Below are 19185 nucleotides of genomic sequence, written 5' to 3'. Positions count from 1 at the left end.
AGTTCTTAAGTCCTGGCGGTAGAATTGTAAAGCCTAATGGCATTGGGGAGTATTGACCTCTTCATCCTGTCTGAGGAGCATTGCATCGATAGTAACCTGTCGCTGAAACTGCTTCTCTGTCTCTGGATGGTGCTATGTAGAGGATGTTCAGAGTTTTCCATAATTGACCGTAGCCTACTCAGCGCCCTTCGCTCAGCTACCGATGTTAAACTCTCCAGTACTTTGCCCACGACAGGGCCCGCCTTCCTTACCAGCTTATTAAGACGTGAGGCGTCCCTCTTCTTAATGCTTCCTCCCCAACACGCCACCACAAAGAAGAGGGCGCTCTCCACAACTGACCTATAGAACATCTTCAGCATCTCACTACAGACATTGAATGACGCCAACCTTCTAAGGAAGTACAGTCGACTCTGTGCCTTCCTGCACAAGGCATCTGTGTTGGCAGTCCAGTCTAGCTTCTCGTCTAACTGTACTCCCAGATACTTGTAGGTCTTAACCTGCTCCACACATTCTCCATTAATGATCACTGGCTCCATATGAGGCCTAGATCTCCTAAAGTCCACCACCATCTCCTTGGTCTTGGTGATATTGAGACGCAGGTAGTTTGAGTTGCACCATATCACAAAGTCCTGTATCAGTTTCCTATACTCCTCCTCCTGTCCATTCCTGACACACCCCACTATGGCCGTGTCATCAGCGAACTTCTGCACATGGCAGGACTCCGAGTTATATTGGAAGTCTGATGTGTACAGGGTGAACAGGACCGGAGAGAGTACGGTTCCCTGCGGCGCTCCTGTGCTGCTGACCACCGTGTCAGACCTACAGTCTCCCAACCGCACATACTGAGGTCTATCTGTCAAGTAGTCCACTATCCAATCCACCATGTGAGAGTCTACTCCCATCTCCGTTAGTTATCTGGATTTTGGGGGGGCAAGAGGGATATGGCGGGAGAATTGAAATCAAAGATTTTTTTTCAGCACAAGGCAATGATCAAATTCTACCTGAACATTCTGAAGTCTTGAAATTCTTTAAAATTTTCCACTTTCCAATAATTGCATTATTGTATTTTTTTAAGGAAAAGGAATATAACTTTTTAAAAAGGAGATAATTACACAGCCTAAGTGAAGTTTTGAGGCTACATCCACACTACACTGGATAAATCCGTAACCAAAGCTTTTTCTCTTTGTTTTTACCCTCCGTCCACACTAAAACAGCATTTTCGTCCCCTGAAACTGGAGCTTTTCAGAAACGCTTTCCAGGGTGGGTATTTTTGAAAACGCCACTCGGGCAGATCAGTGTGGACGAGGTAACTGGAAAAATCTGAAAACGCTGTCAGACAGCAGCGTGCCATTTCATTGTTTTCTTGAACGCAACCTAACAATTTCAGAACAGACAGCAACAAGACTGAAGCCAGAAGAGTTAAAAATGTACTCACCAAATACTTTGAACCATAACTTACTGAATAAATAAGTATACTGTACTCATTTTGCCCTGTTTTCTGTCCGTCCTTGTATGAAGGTGGTTTACCTATTATGCAATTACTCCTCTGACAATAGATGTCTAACAGCCTAATGTAACATTGTATGGAAATACAAGATAATACTGATGCGGACGTGTTTTACTCATTTAACAAGGTGCCTTGTTAATGCAACAGAGTTAGTCAGTTTTTCAATGTTTGTCGTCATCTGGGTCATACAATCCGTGAACTCCCTGTCGGTTGCTTCCATACGCTTCGGTATTTGTTTTTTTACTTTTAAATCCTCCTGCATGAGAGCCAACAGCTGCCCGTCGTTTAAGTTTTTCTAGTCTGTAATTGAACAAACACGCACCGTCTTTCACAGTGAGATTTGACACCAAACATGTCGCTTGTTTACAGTAGATGTGTCCTGCGCATGCTCAGTAGGAGGAGATTCGCCAAAATCTCCGTTTCAATGTGGACATAGATATTTTTAAAAACACATAGTGTGGACGGCTATCGTTTTTACGTGAAACCAGCGTTTTCAAAATTATCTGGTCTAGTGTGGATGTAGCCTAAGAACAAAAGCAATTCACAAAGTTAATGCAAGCAAATTTAAATTATAATAGAGTATTTAAAGACTAAGGCCAGTATTTTGAAGGAGTTTGGGCCAGGTGTAAGGAGGTGTCAGATAGCTCTTTAGCATTCAAAAATATTAAATAATTTATTTGAGAAAATTATTTGAGTTGAAAGTACAAGTGGATTCAAAGGATATTTATTTTTCTTCTGGAATGAGAAACAATCTGTTACCTGAACATGGATTATGCTGATTTCTGTATTAAGGATGAGGTTTGTTTGAAAATGACTGTTTTTTTTAAAAAAAATTACTTTTCTCTTCCAAAGGTACCCAAGAAAATGATGTTTTCCAAGGAAGTTAATGATGGACACAACCTGAATGGATTTCAGATATATGTCTTCTATGTTTACTGCTTTTCCTGAGAAGCAATGAGCTGTACGTAGTGACTTTGGAGAAATGTCGATGACAACAGAGTGCACAGCAGAAGTGATGCCATCACAAAATGCCAGTCGCAACTTTAGCTACACACTGGAAAGCCACACGGTGGAAGCCTTTAAAATAATGAATGAAATACGTTTAAACAAGCAACTTTGTGACGTGACACTCAGGGTGAAGCACAATACTCTGGAAGAAGAGTTTGTTGCACATAAGATTGTCCTCGCCTCCTGTAGCCCTGTTTTCAAGGCTATGTTTACCAATGGTTTGAAGGAATGTGGAATGGAGGTTATACCTATTGAAGGTGTTCACCCTAAAGTAATGCAGCGCTTAATTGAGTTTGCATATACAGCCAGTATTACAGTTGGAGAGAAATGTGTCCTGCACGTTATGAATGGCGCAGTAATGTACCAGATAGACAGCGTTGTTAAAGCATGCTGCAAATTCCTGCTGGAGCAATTGGATCCAAGCAATGCCATTGGTATTGCCTCATTTGCTGAGCAAATTGGCTGCCATGAGTTGAGTCAAAAGTCCAGAGAGTATATATACCTGCACTTCAGTGAGGTAGGTACAACTAACAAGTAATTTTAAATTTTGAATGGGTCAGCAAAATTTTTCTGTTGTGATTTTGGAAATGAACATGTGAGAAGGCCATTAAGCCTTTGTTTGATTCATTGCTCAGATCTTGGATTATTAGTACCTCTGTTCCATTTAAACATTTTTAAAAATCCTTTGATACCCTTGCATCCTGTTCCTGAAAGTTTCAAATTGCCCATGTCTACAATCGTACATCAGCTGTCAAATTTTGTGTTGATAAGGTTGTCACTATATGTGTTTGGACTTGCTCTGGGATGTTTTGTGTGTATATTTGAAAAAAACAGGCAAACCTGCTGCACTCATGAATAATTGAATTAGCCGTTGGGAACTAGTAAAGAGACAATTTTGTGACTCGGGTTGACTCGATGACACATTGTACGTGTGAGTGTTGAAGGGAGATTTGTCAGCAAAAGTTGAGAGACTGGAATGATTGTGTTTCGTACTGAGAGAAGTGTAAATAATGGACATTTTTAAAAAGTCTGAGTTCTTTAGAAACCTGAATTATGATATCACATAACCATTCAGCAATATTAACACCTTATTTGGAAACTATATTAGTACATTTAAATTATTGGATTAGTAATGCAGATTATAGATATATTACAGATGATCGACAGATTTTTTTTCAGATTACTGCTGGAGAATTTAAATTTTTGTTAAAATAATCTGTAATCGTGAAAAATGCCAGTGTCTGTGACCGGGCTTGATCATAAAACTGGAAATAGGAATGCTTGCTAATTGCACAATGCTCCATCCTACTTGTAACTCAATAGAAAATGAAGCGTTCGTACCTTGAGCAAGATCTAAACAACATTTGAATAGCAAGTAAATTAGTGCCATACTTGAAGCAATGACCATCTCCAACAAGCTGTCTAATAACTCATTCTTGACATTTGATAATGTTTGCATTACCAGATACCCCACCCACAACATCTTGGATGTCACCAATAAATCACTGCAGCTCCAGAACTAGCTCAGAGTAGTTCTCCTTTGATGAATGTCTCACTCCCAAACAGTGCAACTATCTGCTCAGCACAAGTCCAGGAGGGTACTGGAATACTCTCCACTTACCCGGGGGTGTGAAAGTTGAACACCGTCCAGAATGTAGTGGCCTGCTTGATTGATCCCTGATGTACCAGATGTAATGTTCGAACCTGGGCACTATTACTGCAGAGTGAATCACTTATGCATTGTGCAATGCATCTGTGCGTTGCCTATACTACTCTAAAAGCACCTTCTAAACTTGGGACTTTTACAACCTAGATGGATAAATATAAGAATAGCAAGCAAGCGGAAATACCAGTAATTGTAACTAATCCTCTCAGAAACATCTTGTTGTTTCTTTATTGTTATTGGATCTAGCTTCCAAGGACGCTTATATCAGAATGCTGCTTCTGGATTTCAGTTTGGCATTCAATACTATTGTCCCACGGACCTTGGTGAACAAACTCCTACACCCCGGTCTAAATGTTCCGCTGTACAACTGGATATTGGACTTCCTAACGAACCAACCTCAGATAGTCGGGATGTATAACCACTCCTTCCTCCCCATCTTCCTCAACACGGGTGCCTGCTAGAGCTGTCTACTGAGCCCATTGCTGTACGCTACGCTACTGACTGCATAGCCAATCACCAAAGTTATAGAAAAGTACAGCACAGAAAACAAGCCCTTTGGCCCATCTAGTCTATGCTGAGTCATCAACCTGCACCAGGACTGTAGCCCTCCATATCCCTACCGTCCATGTGCAAACTTTTAATCGTTGAAATCCAGCTCCCATACACCACATGTGCTGACAGCTCATTCCACACTCACACAGCCCTCCTGAATGAAGAAGTTTCTCTTCATGTTGCCCTTAAACTTTTCGCCTTTCACCCTTAACCCATGACCTCTGGTTGTAGTCTCACCTAACCTCAGTGGAAAAAGCCTGCTTGTCTTTACCCTGTCTATACCCCTCATCATTTAGTATACCTCTATCAAATCTCCTGAATCTTCTCAAGTAATTACATTAAGTTCACCGATGACATGATGGGGCCCATCACCAACAACCATGAGACGGCCTACAGAGAGGGGGTGGAAGGGCTTGAAGCCTAGTGCCAGGCAAATAACCTCTTCCTTAACGTTAACAAGGCAATAGAGATGGTTATCAACTTAAGGAAAACTTGTACCACTCATACCCTCTCCCCTTTAATTGGGACAGCAGTGGAAATGGTGAGCAGTTTCAGACTTCTGGGAGTACACATCTCACACAACCTCTCATGGTGCCAGAGCACATCCAACATAATCAGGAAAGCTCACTAGCACCTCTACTTTCTGAGGAGGCTAAAGAGAGCGGGGCTATGCACATCTGGACTTGTATCATGCTGCGCATTCACAGTAGAGAGCGTCCTAACAGTTACATCACAGCTTGGTACAGGAACTGCACTGCGGCAGATAGGAAGGTTCTACAACAGGTAGTCAAACCTGGCTAACGCACCTCCAGCCTACTCACCATTAAGGACATGTATATGGAAAGATACCAGGAAAGGGCTGGTAACACCATGAAAAATCCCTCCCACCCTGCTTATGGACTCATTGTTGCACTCCCATCTACACCTGGACCGCCAGACTCAAAACATTTACTTTCCCTAAGCAGTGAGACTGAGCAACACCTCCACCCACTAGCTCACCCCCCACATCCCCAACCACACTACTGTATTATTTCTTTTCAGTCAGTTTATGTATAGTCACTCCTGTGCCTAGTGTCACTTTATGGACATACAATCAATCTATATAAGCTATCTTACATATTTATATTGATTGTTTTTTTACTGTTGTTATTGTTCTTTATTGTTTGTGCTGCATCGGATCCAGAGTAACCATTATTTTGTTCTCCTTTACACTTGACTTTAAAGAATCTTAAACCTTCCTACCCAACATTAAATCTGTAATCATTCCAAAACGCAGCTGGCGTCAAATTTCTCTACAGTAATAAATGTTAGATTTTTTTAGCACCAACCATCTGTAAATTAATCTTTAAAGTAATGATGAGCTGGAAGCTACAGGATTATTGTAAAGCCTAGGCTGGAGCATTTGTGTATTTTAGGGAAAGGCGTTTGAGGTCCACAATTTTATGTGATCTGTGCATGGCTCTACCTACAGTAATGTTCTTCTCTGAAATGGTATGTCTTCATCTTCTCAAATTAAGTTTGTTGATGCTGCCAGCGGCGCCCATGTACGATCAGATTTAAAGTAAGGGTGCTATTACATTTGTATTTCGATTGTTACGGATTCAGGCAACAATAAATATATGAGTTAGGCAAGGGTTTCTATAACAAATAACACGTTTATTAAACACTGAAAAAAAAACCCCAAAAGTAAACAAATCACTAACGTAACCGGAAATCAGCTGCTGTGCGGCAGCTTAAACAGTTCTTAAAGCAATGAAGCTTACAGTCCTTAAAGCGATGTTGCAAGAACAGTTCTTCAAAGTAGTATTGCCAAAAGTTCAAAATGCTCACAGTCCATTTAAAAGGAGAGACTTTTTAAGACGTTTTAAATTCTCTTCCACATCGTTTTGCTTCAGTCCCCGAAGTCGAACTTTTCCCACGAAGAATTTTACGAAACGAAACGGCTTAAAGGCACTGACCTTTCCTTTACCACACTATTCTCAATCCTTTCTGGAATCCCAGGGATTAACACGAGAATAGTCAACGAAATCCTTCTGAATAAGGATCAAACAAGGTCGAACCTGTTTCACCGTCGAAAATCGATTCTCCTCGATCTTTAACTCCCGAACTCCGATATTCACTCTCCACTGATTCTCAGCTAGCAGTATTGTAAAGAAACTGCTGGCAATGACCTTTTAAACTTTAGGCATTAGATAAAACTTCATCTTTCAACTAAACTGCGTCATCACATTAAATCATGCAGTGGCATGAAGTCAACATGGCAAATCCAGCCACGAACTGCCCCTCCTCACAGGGAGGGGTCCTCCTTTTATACCCTGTTTTAAAAAAAAACACAAAAAAAAAACCTGTCACATGATCTCTACTGGCGGGAAAATGACGTCACTCCACCATCACAAGACCATTACCTCAAGTCCAGTATGGCTTCAACCCCAGTCACGTGACAAGGGTACCACTGTCACGTGTCACGAGTACGTAACATGATACATCATAGTCAAGACAAAAATGTCTCTGTTTTAACATCTTTCAATGTCTGGTATGGCAGATCAACTATGTTTCTGGTAAGAACAATCATTTTGTTTTGACCTGATTGGCTTGCACAACAAATAATACAGATTTCCCCCCCCCCCCCCCCAAAATGCACCTAGGAAGGAATAGCTATAAGTCACAAATCAATCAAGCACCACCACTTGAAAGTGATCTGCAAATTCTTTTGTTATTTCTTCACTAACTGACAAGAAACAATTTTGTAAAAGCCTATGTAACACGAGAAATAATTGAATTTTTTTGTGTTTGGAAACAATCAAATGAGATTTGACTTGGCAACATGCCTTCAATTTTAATGATTTTTAAAGTTGCCACCTTTTGGCACATCTTTGCATGTATTCTTAATGACTTCAGCGCTGCCTTCCTCTGGCTTCCTTCGCATTTCTCTCAAATATCAGATGCTCTTTTCCCTCTGCCAGCTACAACTCATTCTTGTCTTGAAGCAGTATTTTGAAAATTTCATCCATGAGCTTGGGAAGAAAATAAGGGACAAATCATTTGTGCTAAAGCAAGAAACATTCAATTGTACAAAGCAATTATTTTATTTAAATTATAATCTGGAGATGTGAATGGATAGTGGGTGTTGATATAGGGAAGCATTTGGGCACTGAACCAGGAAGGTAGTTTGTTGCAGAGTGCCTGTCATGTGACAAGCAGCTGAAGTCTCTTGTATAGTGCACCGAGGAAGCCTTGCAGCTTTTAACAGTTCTGCTCCAAGCTTTGACAGCTTCGAAGATCCTGGAGGTCAATTAATAGTTTTCATATGATTCTTGTTGTTCAGGGATGCTTTAAAGCTACACACACACACAATGCTGGAGGAAGTCAGTAGGTCAGAGAGCATCTATGGAAATGAAAAAACAATTGTCGTTTCGGGCCGAGGCCCTTCTTCAGGTTGAAGGCTACCTATACGGAATATGAGGTGTTGCTCCTCAACCCTAAGAGTGTCCTCATTGTGGCAAAAGAGGAGGCCGTGGACTGGCATGTTAGAATGGGAATGGGGTGGGAATTAAAATGGTTTGGCCACTGGGAAACTCGGCTTTTGGCAAATGGAGTGGAGGCACTCGTCAGAGCGGTCCCAAATTTACATCAGGAGGCTGCATAGGGAATAATAGATGGACACAATAGACAACCCCAGCAGATTTGCAGATGAACTGTTGCCACATCTGAAAGGACTGTTTGGGCCCTGATTGGAGCTAAAGGTGGAGGTGTAGCATTTCTGTCACCTGCAGGGATATGTGCCAGGACCAAGATTAATGGGAGAGACAAACAGACAAGGGAAACATGGTGGGAGAGTGGACAGAAGAGGTAAAGATGTTTGGTGGTAGTATCCTGTTGGTGGAAGTTGCAGAGAATGACATGTTGGATGTGAGGTAGTAGGTGAGGAGAAGAGGAGCTCTATTCCTGTTAAAGTGGTGAGAGGATGGGATGGGTACAGATCTTTAGGAAATGGAGGGGATGTGGGTGAGGGTAGCATCGATGGTTTGCCCTTTGAAGAAAGAGGACATCACTGTTGTCCTGGCAAGAAAAGTCTCATCCCGGGAACAGATGCGACAGAGATGAAGGAACTGAGAATATGGAATAGCATTTTTACAGGAGACAGGATGGGAAGAGGCATAGTCAAGATAGCTGTGGGAATTGTAAGTTTATAAAAGATGTTATTGGTAGATGGTTTATATCCAGAGATGGAAACAGATTGAGAAAGGGGAGAGAGGTGTCAGAAATGGACAAAGTGAATTTAACGGCAGGAATGAAGTTGCAGGCAAAGTTAAAGCTATTGAAGGTGAAGTAAATTTCTAACTTTTTAAAGCAAACAGTAAAACAAAGTTGAATTGAAATTTGAGTTTCCCCTTTGTAGGGCATCATGAAAAGAAGCAATCCCCAGTGAAGTTGATGCAACTTCTGAGAGCTGTTTTTCATTTTCCTCCTCAATATTAATGGAGAGGGTTGTTAGCAAGACAGAACTCTGCCACTGATGGTTCCTGCAGAGAAGTAAACTGACAAATTTGCATTCCAGACCTATCAATGAGTTCCGGACTTGCACAAATTCTGAACATCTGTTTTTTGACAATGTGTTTGAAAAAATCCCAGACTTACTTCCCATTAATGTGCCCATATGTTGCTGATAAAGAAGTAAAGGGGGGGGGGGGTCAACAGGAAAGATGGCACCAAAGAAAATGTTGAATTTTGCAGTCTGTTTCAATGGACAAGTCTAGACTCATTTGTTGTGAGCAATTTCATAAGTGTCTAGAAGTTGATGATAAATAACCAATGCTTTTTGTATTGTGTGTTGAGTTTGTCTGCTAATAGAACTCTTTTTGTCTAACGTTCTCAGGGTAATGGAAAACTTATAACAAGCTACATAAACACAGTAACAGGTATCTCAACTTCTAAATGAGCAATCCTATTCTCATTTCATTATGTATTTTTAAAAAACGACAAACTAAACAAGAGTGGGTTGTGACCTCCATATCACTCCTGAGTTTTGTTGGAATAGAACACACTCTCTTCCTTTCCTTCTCTAAGCCACAAGACCATGTGAATTTTTTTAACCTGTCCATTCCCCAATTACTTTTATATTGAAGTGATTTATTGTGATGTCTCTTTGGTTTCGGCAGGATTTTGAAGGATGTCACACGAAATAATCTATAGGAGCTGAGGAATTTTTCTGAGATGAACAGTTGTACGAAGGTTCAATAGTTCTAATAGACAGAAAGATTTACAGACATGCTTTTAATGTTTAAAACCAGTCATGGACACTGAAGTATCCAGTTTGTGTCTTGCCTTCAATTTAAGAATAGTGAAAAGATTTTGAAAGAGTGGAGAGGAGGAACAAAATATCTCCATTGATAGCCATCTTTCATTGTGATGTGTCATCTTCCATTTTCCATTGCTGAAACTTACCAGTTAAAGAGAAGTCTACCCATTATTTAAATCTGTCTTGTTCAAGATTTCCACGTGCAAATTAAGACTGGAGTTCGAAAGTAAGGAATAATGTACATTAAAAATGTATTTAGTTTTTCTGCAATTGTTGAGATTTTGTTTCTTGGTTTCATAACTTCAATTTGTCTTTTTTTTAATTTTTTAAATTAGTTTTTCAAAACATTTTACAAAATTAAAAACCCCAAATCCCAATGAGGAGCATTAATACAGAGCAAGGTTAAGCATACAATAACAATATGCTACAGAGGAAGAGAATTTAACAAAAAAGCACCTAAATTAAAGACAAGTGAGCTTAGTGTCCTCCCCAAACCCCACAACACAAGAAAAAAAAACACTTCCAGACCAACCACCACACAATATATAGAGTATAAGTCCGGAAAATTTGTCTTTATTTTTACAGATAAATATTTGATCAGTTTTTGCATGAAAAACAAATGAAATCAAATAGTAATTATTTTTTTCAAGAGTAACGTTCCATTATGTTATTAATAGGTAGCAAAACAAGAGGAGTTCTTCAACCTCACCCAGTGCCAATTGGTCAGCCTGATCAGCCGAGATGAGCTGAACGTGCGCAGTGAATCTGAAGTCTATCATGCTTGCATAGAGTGGGTGAAATATGATCCGGAGAACAGGCACCCATACGTTCATGCGCTACTGAATGCAGTGAGGTGCCATTCTCTGACCCCAAACTTCCTGAAAACACAACTGCAGAAGTGTGAAATACTCCAAATGGATTCCAAGTGTAAAGATTATCTTGTGGAAGTCTTTAAGGAGCTGACGTTGCACAAACCAACCAAGGCATGTCCCTGCAGGTCTCCAAATGTTCCTCAATTAATGTACACAGCAGGAGGCTATTACCGGCAGTCATTGAATTTTCTGGAAGCATATAATCCTCTGGAGAACTGTTGGATTCGATTGACAGACATGCCAATGCCTCGAAGTGGTTTAGCTGCTTGTACCGTGCATGGACTTTTGTATGCCGTGGGTGGAAGAAACAATTCGCCAGATGGTAACACTGATTCGGATGCTTTGGATTGTTACAATCCTATGAACAATCAGTGGTCTCCCTGCACACCGATGAATGTTCCTAGGAACAGAGTTGGAGGAGGGGTGATTGATGGAATGATCTATGCTGTTGGTGGATCTGAAGGATGCATCCATCACAATTCTGTGGAAAGGTTTGATGAACTATATTTCAATATTTATTTTAAATAGTCTTTTCAGCACCCTTTTTTCATCCTCCCCTTCTTTACTTAATCCAGAATTTGTATATTCTGAATCTTCTCGTAACGTCTCTCGTCCTTGCTCCTTATCCTATTGTGACCTGGTGGACCACCATATCATTCATTATCTGTTCCTGCGCACTCCACAACCACGCAGACTGGAAACCTTGTATATTCAAATGTGTTTTGATGATAAATTGTCAATGCTAATTTAGATACCATCCTAGTAGCTCTTATATTTTCTTTGTTTGATAAAATTACCTGTTGTGTGTTGCAATTTCAAAGTCAGTTCTCTCAAGCAATAGGAGGACCAGGATTTGTTTTTTGTTCCTCTTTGAATATACAAAGATCCAGTATTGCCCATTGTTTTCCACTGTGGATTAGAAATAATTTCTGCATCATAAAATAACTTGTATGAAATGTTTAATTATAGCATAGATAGTATAAAATGTTGAAATGATTCATACAAAATGCTGCAGGAACTCAGCAGTTCAGGCGGGATCTATGGAGGGAAATAAATAGTCTGTTTTGAGTTGAGACTCTTCATCTGGACCTGAGTTCCCTCAGTACTTCCTGTGTGTGTGTTGCTCAAGATTTACAGTCTCTCTTGTGTCTCTAATAAAACATACACCACCTTGAATTATTTCTGTTCTTCTAACCCTATATACTGTGCTTAATTTGCTAATTGTAATGTAACTTTAAATATAACTGAACAACTTTTTTTTTAAAAACTGCTACCTTCAACATTGTTTCTGTTGCCTAATTCACCATTCTAAATGTGGTTACTCTTCTGCTGAATTGTGCTGTTCTCCAGTGGCACTTGTTAGGTGTTAAAACTTAGTAATGATGCATTAACTCTTGTATTTAGAACAATGGTGTATGTGCTTCCAGGTATGATCCAGAAAAAGACCAGTGGGAGTTTGTGGCTCCAATGTCAACCAGTAGAATTGGTGTCGGTGTTGCAATTGTAAATCGTCTTCTATATGCTGTCGGTGGCTTCGATGGAATAAATCGCCTTAGTTCGGCAGAATGCTATCATCCTGAAGATAATAGGTGGACCACCATTGCATCAATGAACTCTGTTAGGAGTGGAGCAGGTGAGTAAATTGAAGGAAACTTGTCAGCACTGGCAAGGACTGAAGGACCTAGAGATGCACGTCCATAGCTGACTGTAATTGGCAGCACCGATGAATAGGGTAGTGAAGAAGGCATTTGGTATACTTCACAGGCAAAGGCTTTCAGTATGGAAGTTGGGACGTCATATTGCAATCAAGATATTGGTTAGGCTGTACTTGGACTGTTTCTGGTTGCCAGACCGGGTAGAAGAGGTTAGCCGCTATGTTCTCTGGAATGAAGGGTTGTAGTTATTCTCACTGGGATGTAGGAGACTGTAAGAGATTTATAAAATTGAATGACACAGACAGGATAGATGATCAAAATCATTTTCTCAAGGCAGTGGAGTTGAAAACTAGAGAGTTCAGGTTTAAGACTAAAGGGGAGACATTTAAAAGAGATCTGAGGGATAAGTTCACACACCGTGGTGAGTATCTAGAATGAGCTGGCAGAGGTAGATACAATTAAAGTATTTAAATATTATTTGGACAAGTTCTTTAAATAGGAAAGGTGTAGAGGGACACTAGTCTAATGGAGCAACTGGAATCAGTGATATTGCCCATTACAGTCAGCATGGATGAGCTGGACCAAAAGGGCATGTTTCTATGCTCTGTGGTTTAAAAATAGTGATTAGTTATTCCATTATGACCTTTGACTACAGTAGACAACTGCAGGGGTAGTTGGATTCAGAAAGGCATTTTACAGTGGATGTAAACCCTGGCATTCAGCTGGTTCAGTCAACTGTATGGCACACCACCAGAAATGTTTATCACTAGTTCACTGGGAGGTTTTAAACTGCAGCATCTTTTTCCTGGGGGCAAATAGATGCACTTTTCAGCCCCCTTCCTCAGTGGCCCTGAATTTACAGCAGAACAAATGTGGGTAAAACACACTAGTCGTATGCGAAATGGAATAGATAGTATACTGTTTTTGCTTAGAACTTTGGAAGTTTTGGCAGTCTAGAGGCTTAGGAACATTCATGACTCAATCTATTCTTAGCATGCTGCACACTTGGGATGAAGTGGAAGTCATTAGGGATTCCCTTCTTGATTCAGGTGGATTTGAAAAACACTAACAAATTACACAGACACCAAAGCCAATGATTCCTGGCATGGGTTTAAATATATTGTGTGTCACTAAATTCTCCTGGATGCTCACTAAAGTTACAAACTACCTACAGCATAATGCAAAATATAAGACATTTGAATATTTCCTGTTTTTATGACATTACATCAGATCTATACTAAGTTTGTGTTGCATTACTTGAATGCAGTCAGATATTGGAAGGAGATTTACAATTATACTTCTAAGAAGACCAGACATCACATCAATACAATTAGCTGAACTTCTCAATAACTGTTCATGTGATGAGTTCAATAAAATGCATTCATTTCAATGTCTCATATGCAGAGATCCCTCTTAATGCTTTCCCAGAGAGATTGAATAACCTGTTCTCTGCTCCTTGTGTCAGCTGGTATAGTTGGAGTGATCATCTGCAGAATACGGAAGCGTGCGTAGCCCAGCATCAGAGCATAAAAATACTTAGAAGCGGGAATAGCCATGTGGGGTTTGAGTAATCTTTGCCTTGTCGTGCACAACTTCACATTGCTTGGTTCCCTTTTATCTCAACCTATCCATTTCTGTTTTGACTAGTGGCCGAATCTCCACCTCCCTCTTGAATAGACAATCCCAAAGATTTAGGCATTCTTCTATTCTCAGTCCTGAATGCCTAGCCTTATTTTGATATTGTGCCTCCTGTTTCTAGAAGAAGCAATATGTTGTATCTAACATATCAAACCTCTTGTACAAGAGTACAATGTTTTACCAGTGTCACTTCACATTTTTCTGAACTCTAGACAATGTAGACCCAGTATGCTTCATTTCTCCTTGTAAACTAACCCCACCACTACATGAAATCAGCATAAACCTATTCCTCCAAAAGGGAAAAAGCGGGGAGTAAGAAGAATTTGAACTGGGTCGAGATAAAGGACTTTGTCTATTTTTGTGTAGGTATCTGTGCACTAAAAAATTCAATCTATGCAATCGGTGGATATGATGGTGTAAATCAGCTGAACAGTGTGGAGCGATATGATGTTGAATTGGACAAATGGACATGTTTAGTGCCAATGAAACATAAACGCAGTGCTCTTGGAGTAACTGTCTATCAGGGAAAAATCTATGTACTTGGTAAGTTTCGATATTAAACCTCAGCTTGGTTTTGGCAGTCCTGGCTCAACTTGCAGTGGAATCATGCTTTGAGATTAAGTGCATGTGCTTTTAAATAATTAATTTTCTATAGCATCCTACATTTGCTCTAAGAAATTCTGACTCCTTCAATTACTGGGAGTTAAAGTTTTATCTACATTGTTCAGTTCTTTCATATGCTTAAAATATTTTAAATTTAATTTTATTGTTCTCATTTCCTGATTTTTTTAAAAATCTAATTGTGAATTGGGGTTGAATCCTCTCTAAACCATTGTCTATATTTAGCATATAGTACCCTGATACTTCACATTGGGTTTTAATTATTATTTTAAATGGACTCATTATTAACTTTTTTGCGGATCTATTGAAGACCTGGTTTACATTTCTTATAAACTTACAGAATCTTACAGCTTTTCCTTCACAATGTGTAATATTGCCCTTTAATATCCTGCTGAAATGTACCACCAACCTTTCTGCTTTTCCATGGCAGTGAACCTTGTTCTATTTGGCATCTAACTACGACCTATTTACTTCATCAAAATGCTTCCCTTGTTTATCAGATTTTTGACATCCACTTCTTAAATTTTAATACAAATTTCCCCAATATTTATCAATCTCTTTTTTCAGATTCTTTTGATTGAAGAATTTGGACAAACTTCCTATTTTGAAATTAAATGAATACTTTTGTACCACTTCCTATTTGAAGTACAGTAAGCAGAAGTGATTTCCAGATCTGAACCCTGTGGGATACCACAAGGGACATTCAACCAATTCAGAAAGTTTCTTTTCTCTATCTTCTTTCTTTTCTTGTCCACATCCCTCAATTCCAGTTCCATATCCACTAATATTTTCAAAATAACAATTTGTATCTTGCTCAAAGAATTTTTATTATATCTTTGTCCATTGAACTGTATTCATCTGCCATGTACTTTCACCCCTGGATTGTATTTCATGTCTTGTGTTTTCTGAAATGTAGGTGTGGACAACCAAATTCCTCTGATCCAATATTGGTAGAATAATTTTAAGTGCCCAATAAATAAATAAAGATGCTCATGCCTTCCGGGTGAGGCAGTGCTTAACCTGTCAGTCTGTCAGGGTCACTTTTTGCATTCATTGCTCCTGGTGCAGTCTTTTCTACATTGGTGAGATCAAATGAAGATTGGCAGACAGCTTCATTGAGCAACCTTGTAACAGAAAGGATCTCCTGGTGGCCCCCATTTAGGTGTCATTACCAGTACACAAGTGTAAAGGGGAGCAAAATAACTACTACTCCAGATCTGATGCATGACAAAAAAAAACACAAGATAAAGAACACAATAATTTAAAAACACAGTAAATATATATTGATTATATCCATAAAGTGACACTAGGCACAGGAGTGTCTGTACGTGAGGTGACTGACAGGAAATGTTAAAGTAGCGGTGGTTGGGGTTGAGTTAGTGGGTGAAGCTGTTGATCAGCCTTGCTGCTTGGGGAGAGGAACTGTTTTTTGGGTTTGGTGGTCCTGGCTTGGATGCTACCTCCTCCCTGCTAGGTTTTGGACAGACAGTCCATAAGCAGGGTGGTTAGGATCTTTCATGATGTTACTGGCCTTTTTCTGGCACCTTTCTGTATTATATGCTCTTAATGGTGGGTTGGCTGGTGCTGGTGATGTGTTGGGGCAGTTTTGACTACCCATTGCAGAGCCTTCTTGCCCACCACAGTGCGGTTTCTGTACCATGCAGTGATGTAGCTTCTAGAATGCTCTCCACTGCACCTCTAGAATGACGTGCATGAGTATAGATATTTCAATTGCATTTCCCATTCCCACACCTACACGCCTGCCCACACCCTTCTCAACTGCCTTAATGAAGCCACATGCAAACTGGAGGGGCAACACCTCGTATTCTGTCTAGGTCAGGGGTTCCAAACTTTTTTTTTAAATGGCATGGAGCCTTACCATTAATCGAGGGGCCTGTGGGGCCCCAAGTTGGGAACCCCTGGTCTAAGAAGTGTCCAACCCAATGGCATGAACATCAGTTTTTCTAACTTCTCCACATTTCCTCCTGTCTTCCTTTGTTTTCAGTCATTCTGGTGGTCCTCTTAACCACTTCCCCTGGCCTCATTACCAGCCCGTCATCTCCCTCTGGTTTCCCAAGCCCAGGGCAACAATCTTCTGCCTATGACCTCCTAGCTTTTAACATTATTCCCTTTCATTTCCCCACCCGCCTACCTTCCCTACCTTCCTCCCTCCCCCCTCCACCTTTTTATTCTGGCTTCTGACTTCTTTCAGTCCTTATGAAGGGTCATGGCCTGAAATATCGATTGTTCATTTTGCCCCATTGATGCTGCCTGCCCTATTGAGTTCCTCCAACATTGTTGTGATTGTTGCTCTGGGCTTGTACTCACTGAAATTCAGAAGAACAGGGGGGGAATCCTCATTGAAACCTATTGAATGTTGAAATGCTTTGATAGAGTAGATTTAGAGAGGATGTTTGTCATGGAGAGGGAGTCTAAGACCAGAGGATGCAGCCTCGGAATAGAGGGACATCTGTTCAGAGTGGAGATGAGGAGGAATTTCTTTAGCCAGAGAGTAGTGAATCTGTGGAATTTGTTGCCACAGACTGCTTTGGAGGCCAAGTCATTGGGTGTGTTTAAGGCAGAGGCTGATACATTCTTGATTAGTATTTTCAGGATATGGAGGGAAGGCGGGAGATTGGAGCTGAGAGTGAAATGGGTCTGCCATGATGAAATGGTGCAGACTCAAAGGGCCAAATGGCCTAATTCTGTTACTATATCTTATGGATTATTATGTTCACCTTGAGCAAGTAACTAGTCATAGTTTAACATCTCAACAAAGAGAAGGTACTTACTGCACTTAAATCCTCCCTTCCCAGGCTGAACTGATAAGACTTGTTTATGTTTGCAAGTCTCAGGAATGGGCCTTGACCCATGGACTTTAGTGTCAATATTTGGACAAAGATGATCAAAATAAATAACTGAATTCATTCTATCAAAATGAGTGTGTAGTATTTGGATTCATGAGAAGAACTTGCCAGCACTAAGCTATAGCAATGTTTACAGGATTCACTTTGTGTACACACTCATTGAGGGAGCAGGCATTGAGATATTTGCACGTCTTGACTTCAGTTGAGAATAAAGACATAAATTGCAGGAATGTTAAGTTTTAGTGACTATAATCTAAGTTTTAACTTGATGTTTCTGCATAGGTGGCTATGATGGACAAGATTTCCTCAGTAGTGTGGAGTGCTTTGACCCGGACACTGGCCAATGGACAGAAGTGACACAAATGACCTCTGGGAGGAGTGGTGTTGGTGTTGCAGTCACAATAGAACCGTGCAAATTGTCTCGGTGCTGATGTTCCAAATCTCTCGATGAACCTCAATCTTAATAGTTCTCTCGGACTTTCTGATGTGATCATCCGTTTTTTAAGAAGACTTTACCAGCACTTTAGTGCAAATCTCATTTTCAAATATGGAGAGCTTTTTGCACTCGTTTTTTCTGTAAATCAGAAGAAAATTTATATTAAACTCTTGACAATTTGACATTTACTAACTAATAAGGAACATAAATTCTGAACCACACAAACAATCCAATTAGAAATCTTAATGAATACTTGTTAGATAATCACAGGTGGGTTTGTGTTGCAGGGCTTGTCTTGCTCACTAATCTGAAATCTACAGTGTTTATCACCTATTCCCAAAGACAATTTCCATGTTCTAATGAGGATGGCATCTTGTAACAATATGCTAATTACCTAAATTAATTAACTTTGATATTTGCAATTACCCACTTCTTGAACAGCATGCACTAAATAACCGTAATAGACGGGCATATGGTAGTAAATTAGAACAGGAGCCTGACTGCTCCATGTATGAGTACAGAATCCAGGTCGGATTACATTAGCTGCACAGAGTTCGAGGAGGAGCAGGGGGATGGGCACTGGAGCGAACATCCATTTAAAAGATTTTCTCTGCTCGCTACATCTGGTTTCTCTTGTGCTCTGAGAAGGGGAAGTGTAATTTAACTGTGACTGTTTCCCAGTGCCATACCACTTTATTTTGCACTAGTACTTGGGTAAGAACATCAAAAATAATTGAATTCATTCTAGCAAAATAAACATCATTGACTTAATTTCTAAGACAGTATTTTTAATAAAATGTGTTCACTTTAATAAAATGTTGTATTTAATAAAATACATTGTAATATTGTGAGTTATTTTATTTCAGAGCATGTTCTTTTCCTGAGTATGACCAGAGTTCCTTCTGTCCAGATTTCTAGATGATTTTGTTTTCATGATTTCCAGATTTAAGTGCAGAAAATGTTGGTTGATTTTTATGTACTCTTAATTTGTCAGATCAGGCATTGGGAATATTTGCATGCTGAATGCCATGTTACAGTTTTCAGGAGAATCTCATTAAACATTC

The 19185-nt window shown here is 39.9% G+C and overlaps 1 protein-coding gene across 1 annotated transcript in view; it reads left to right on the top strand.

The window, feature by feature from the left end:
• Window positions 1-18954, top strand: part of keap1b (kelch-like ECH-associated protein 1b) — a 32724-nt gene extending 13770 nt beyond the window's left edge. Inside the window, exons 2-6 of the mRNA XM_073063375.1 lie at window positions 2360-3036; window positions 10714-11395; window positions 12332-12537; window positions 14564-14740; window positions 17968-18954. Coding sequence (XP_072919476.1) covers window positions 2490-3036; window positions 10714-11395; window positions 12332-12537; window positions 14564-14740; window positions 17968-18116 — 1761 coding nt within the window. The 5' untranslated portion in view covers window positions 2360-2489 and the 3' untranslated portion in view covers window positions 18117-18954. The remainder of the gene's footprint in view (window positions 1-2359; window positions 3037-10713; window positions 11396-12331; window positions 12538-14563; window positions 14741-17967) is intronic.
• Window positions 18955-19185: the final 231 nt, after the last annotated feature.

Source organism: Hemitrygon akajei, chromosome 12 (assembly GCF_048418815.1).
Source record: "Hemitrygon akajei chromosome 12, sHemAka1.3, whole genome shotgun sequence".
NCBI classification, from domain to species: Eukaryota; Metazoa; Chordata; class Chondrichthyes; order Myliobatiformes; family Dasyatidae; genus Hemitrygon; species Hemitrygon akajei.
This window is presented reverse-complemented; position numbering and strand designations above follow the sequence as displayed.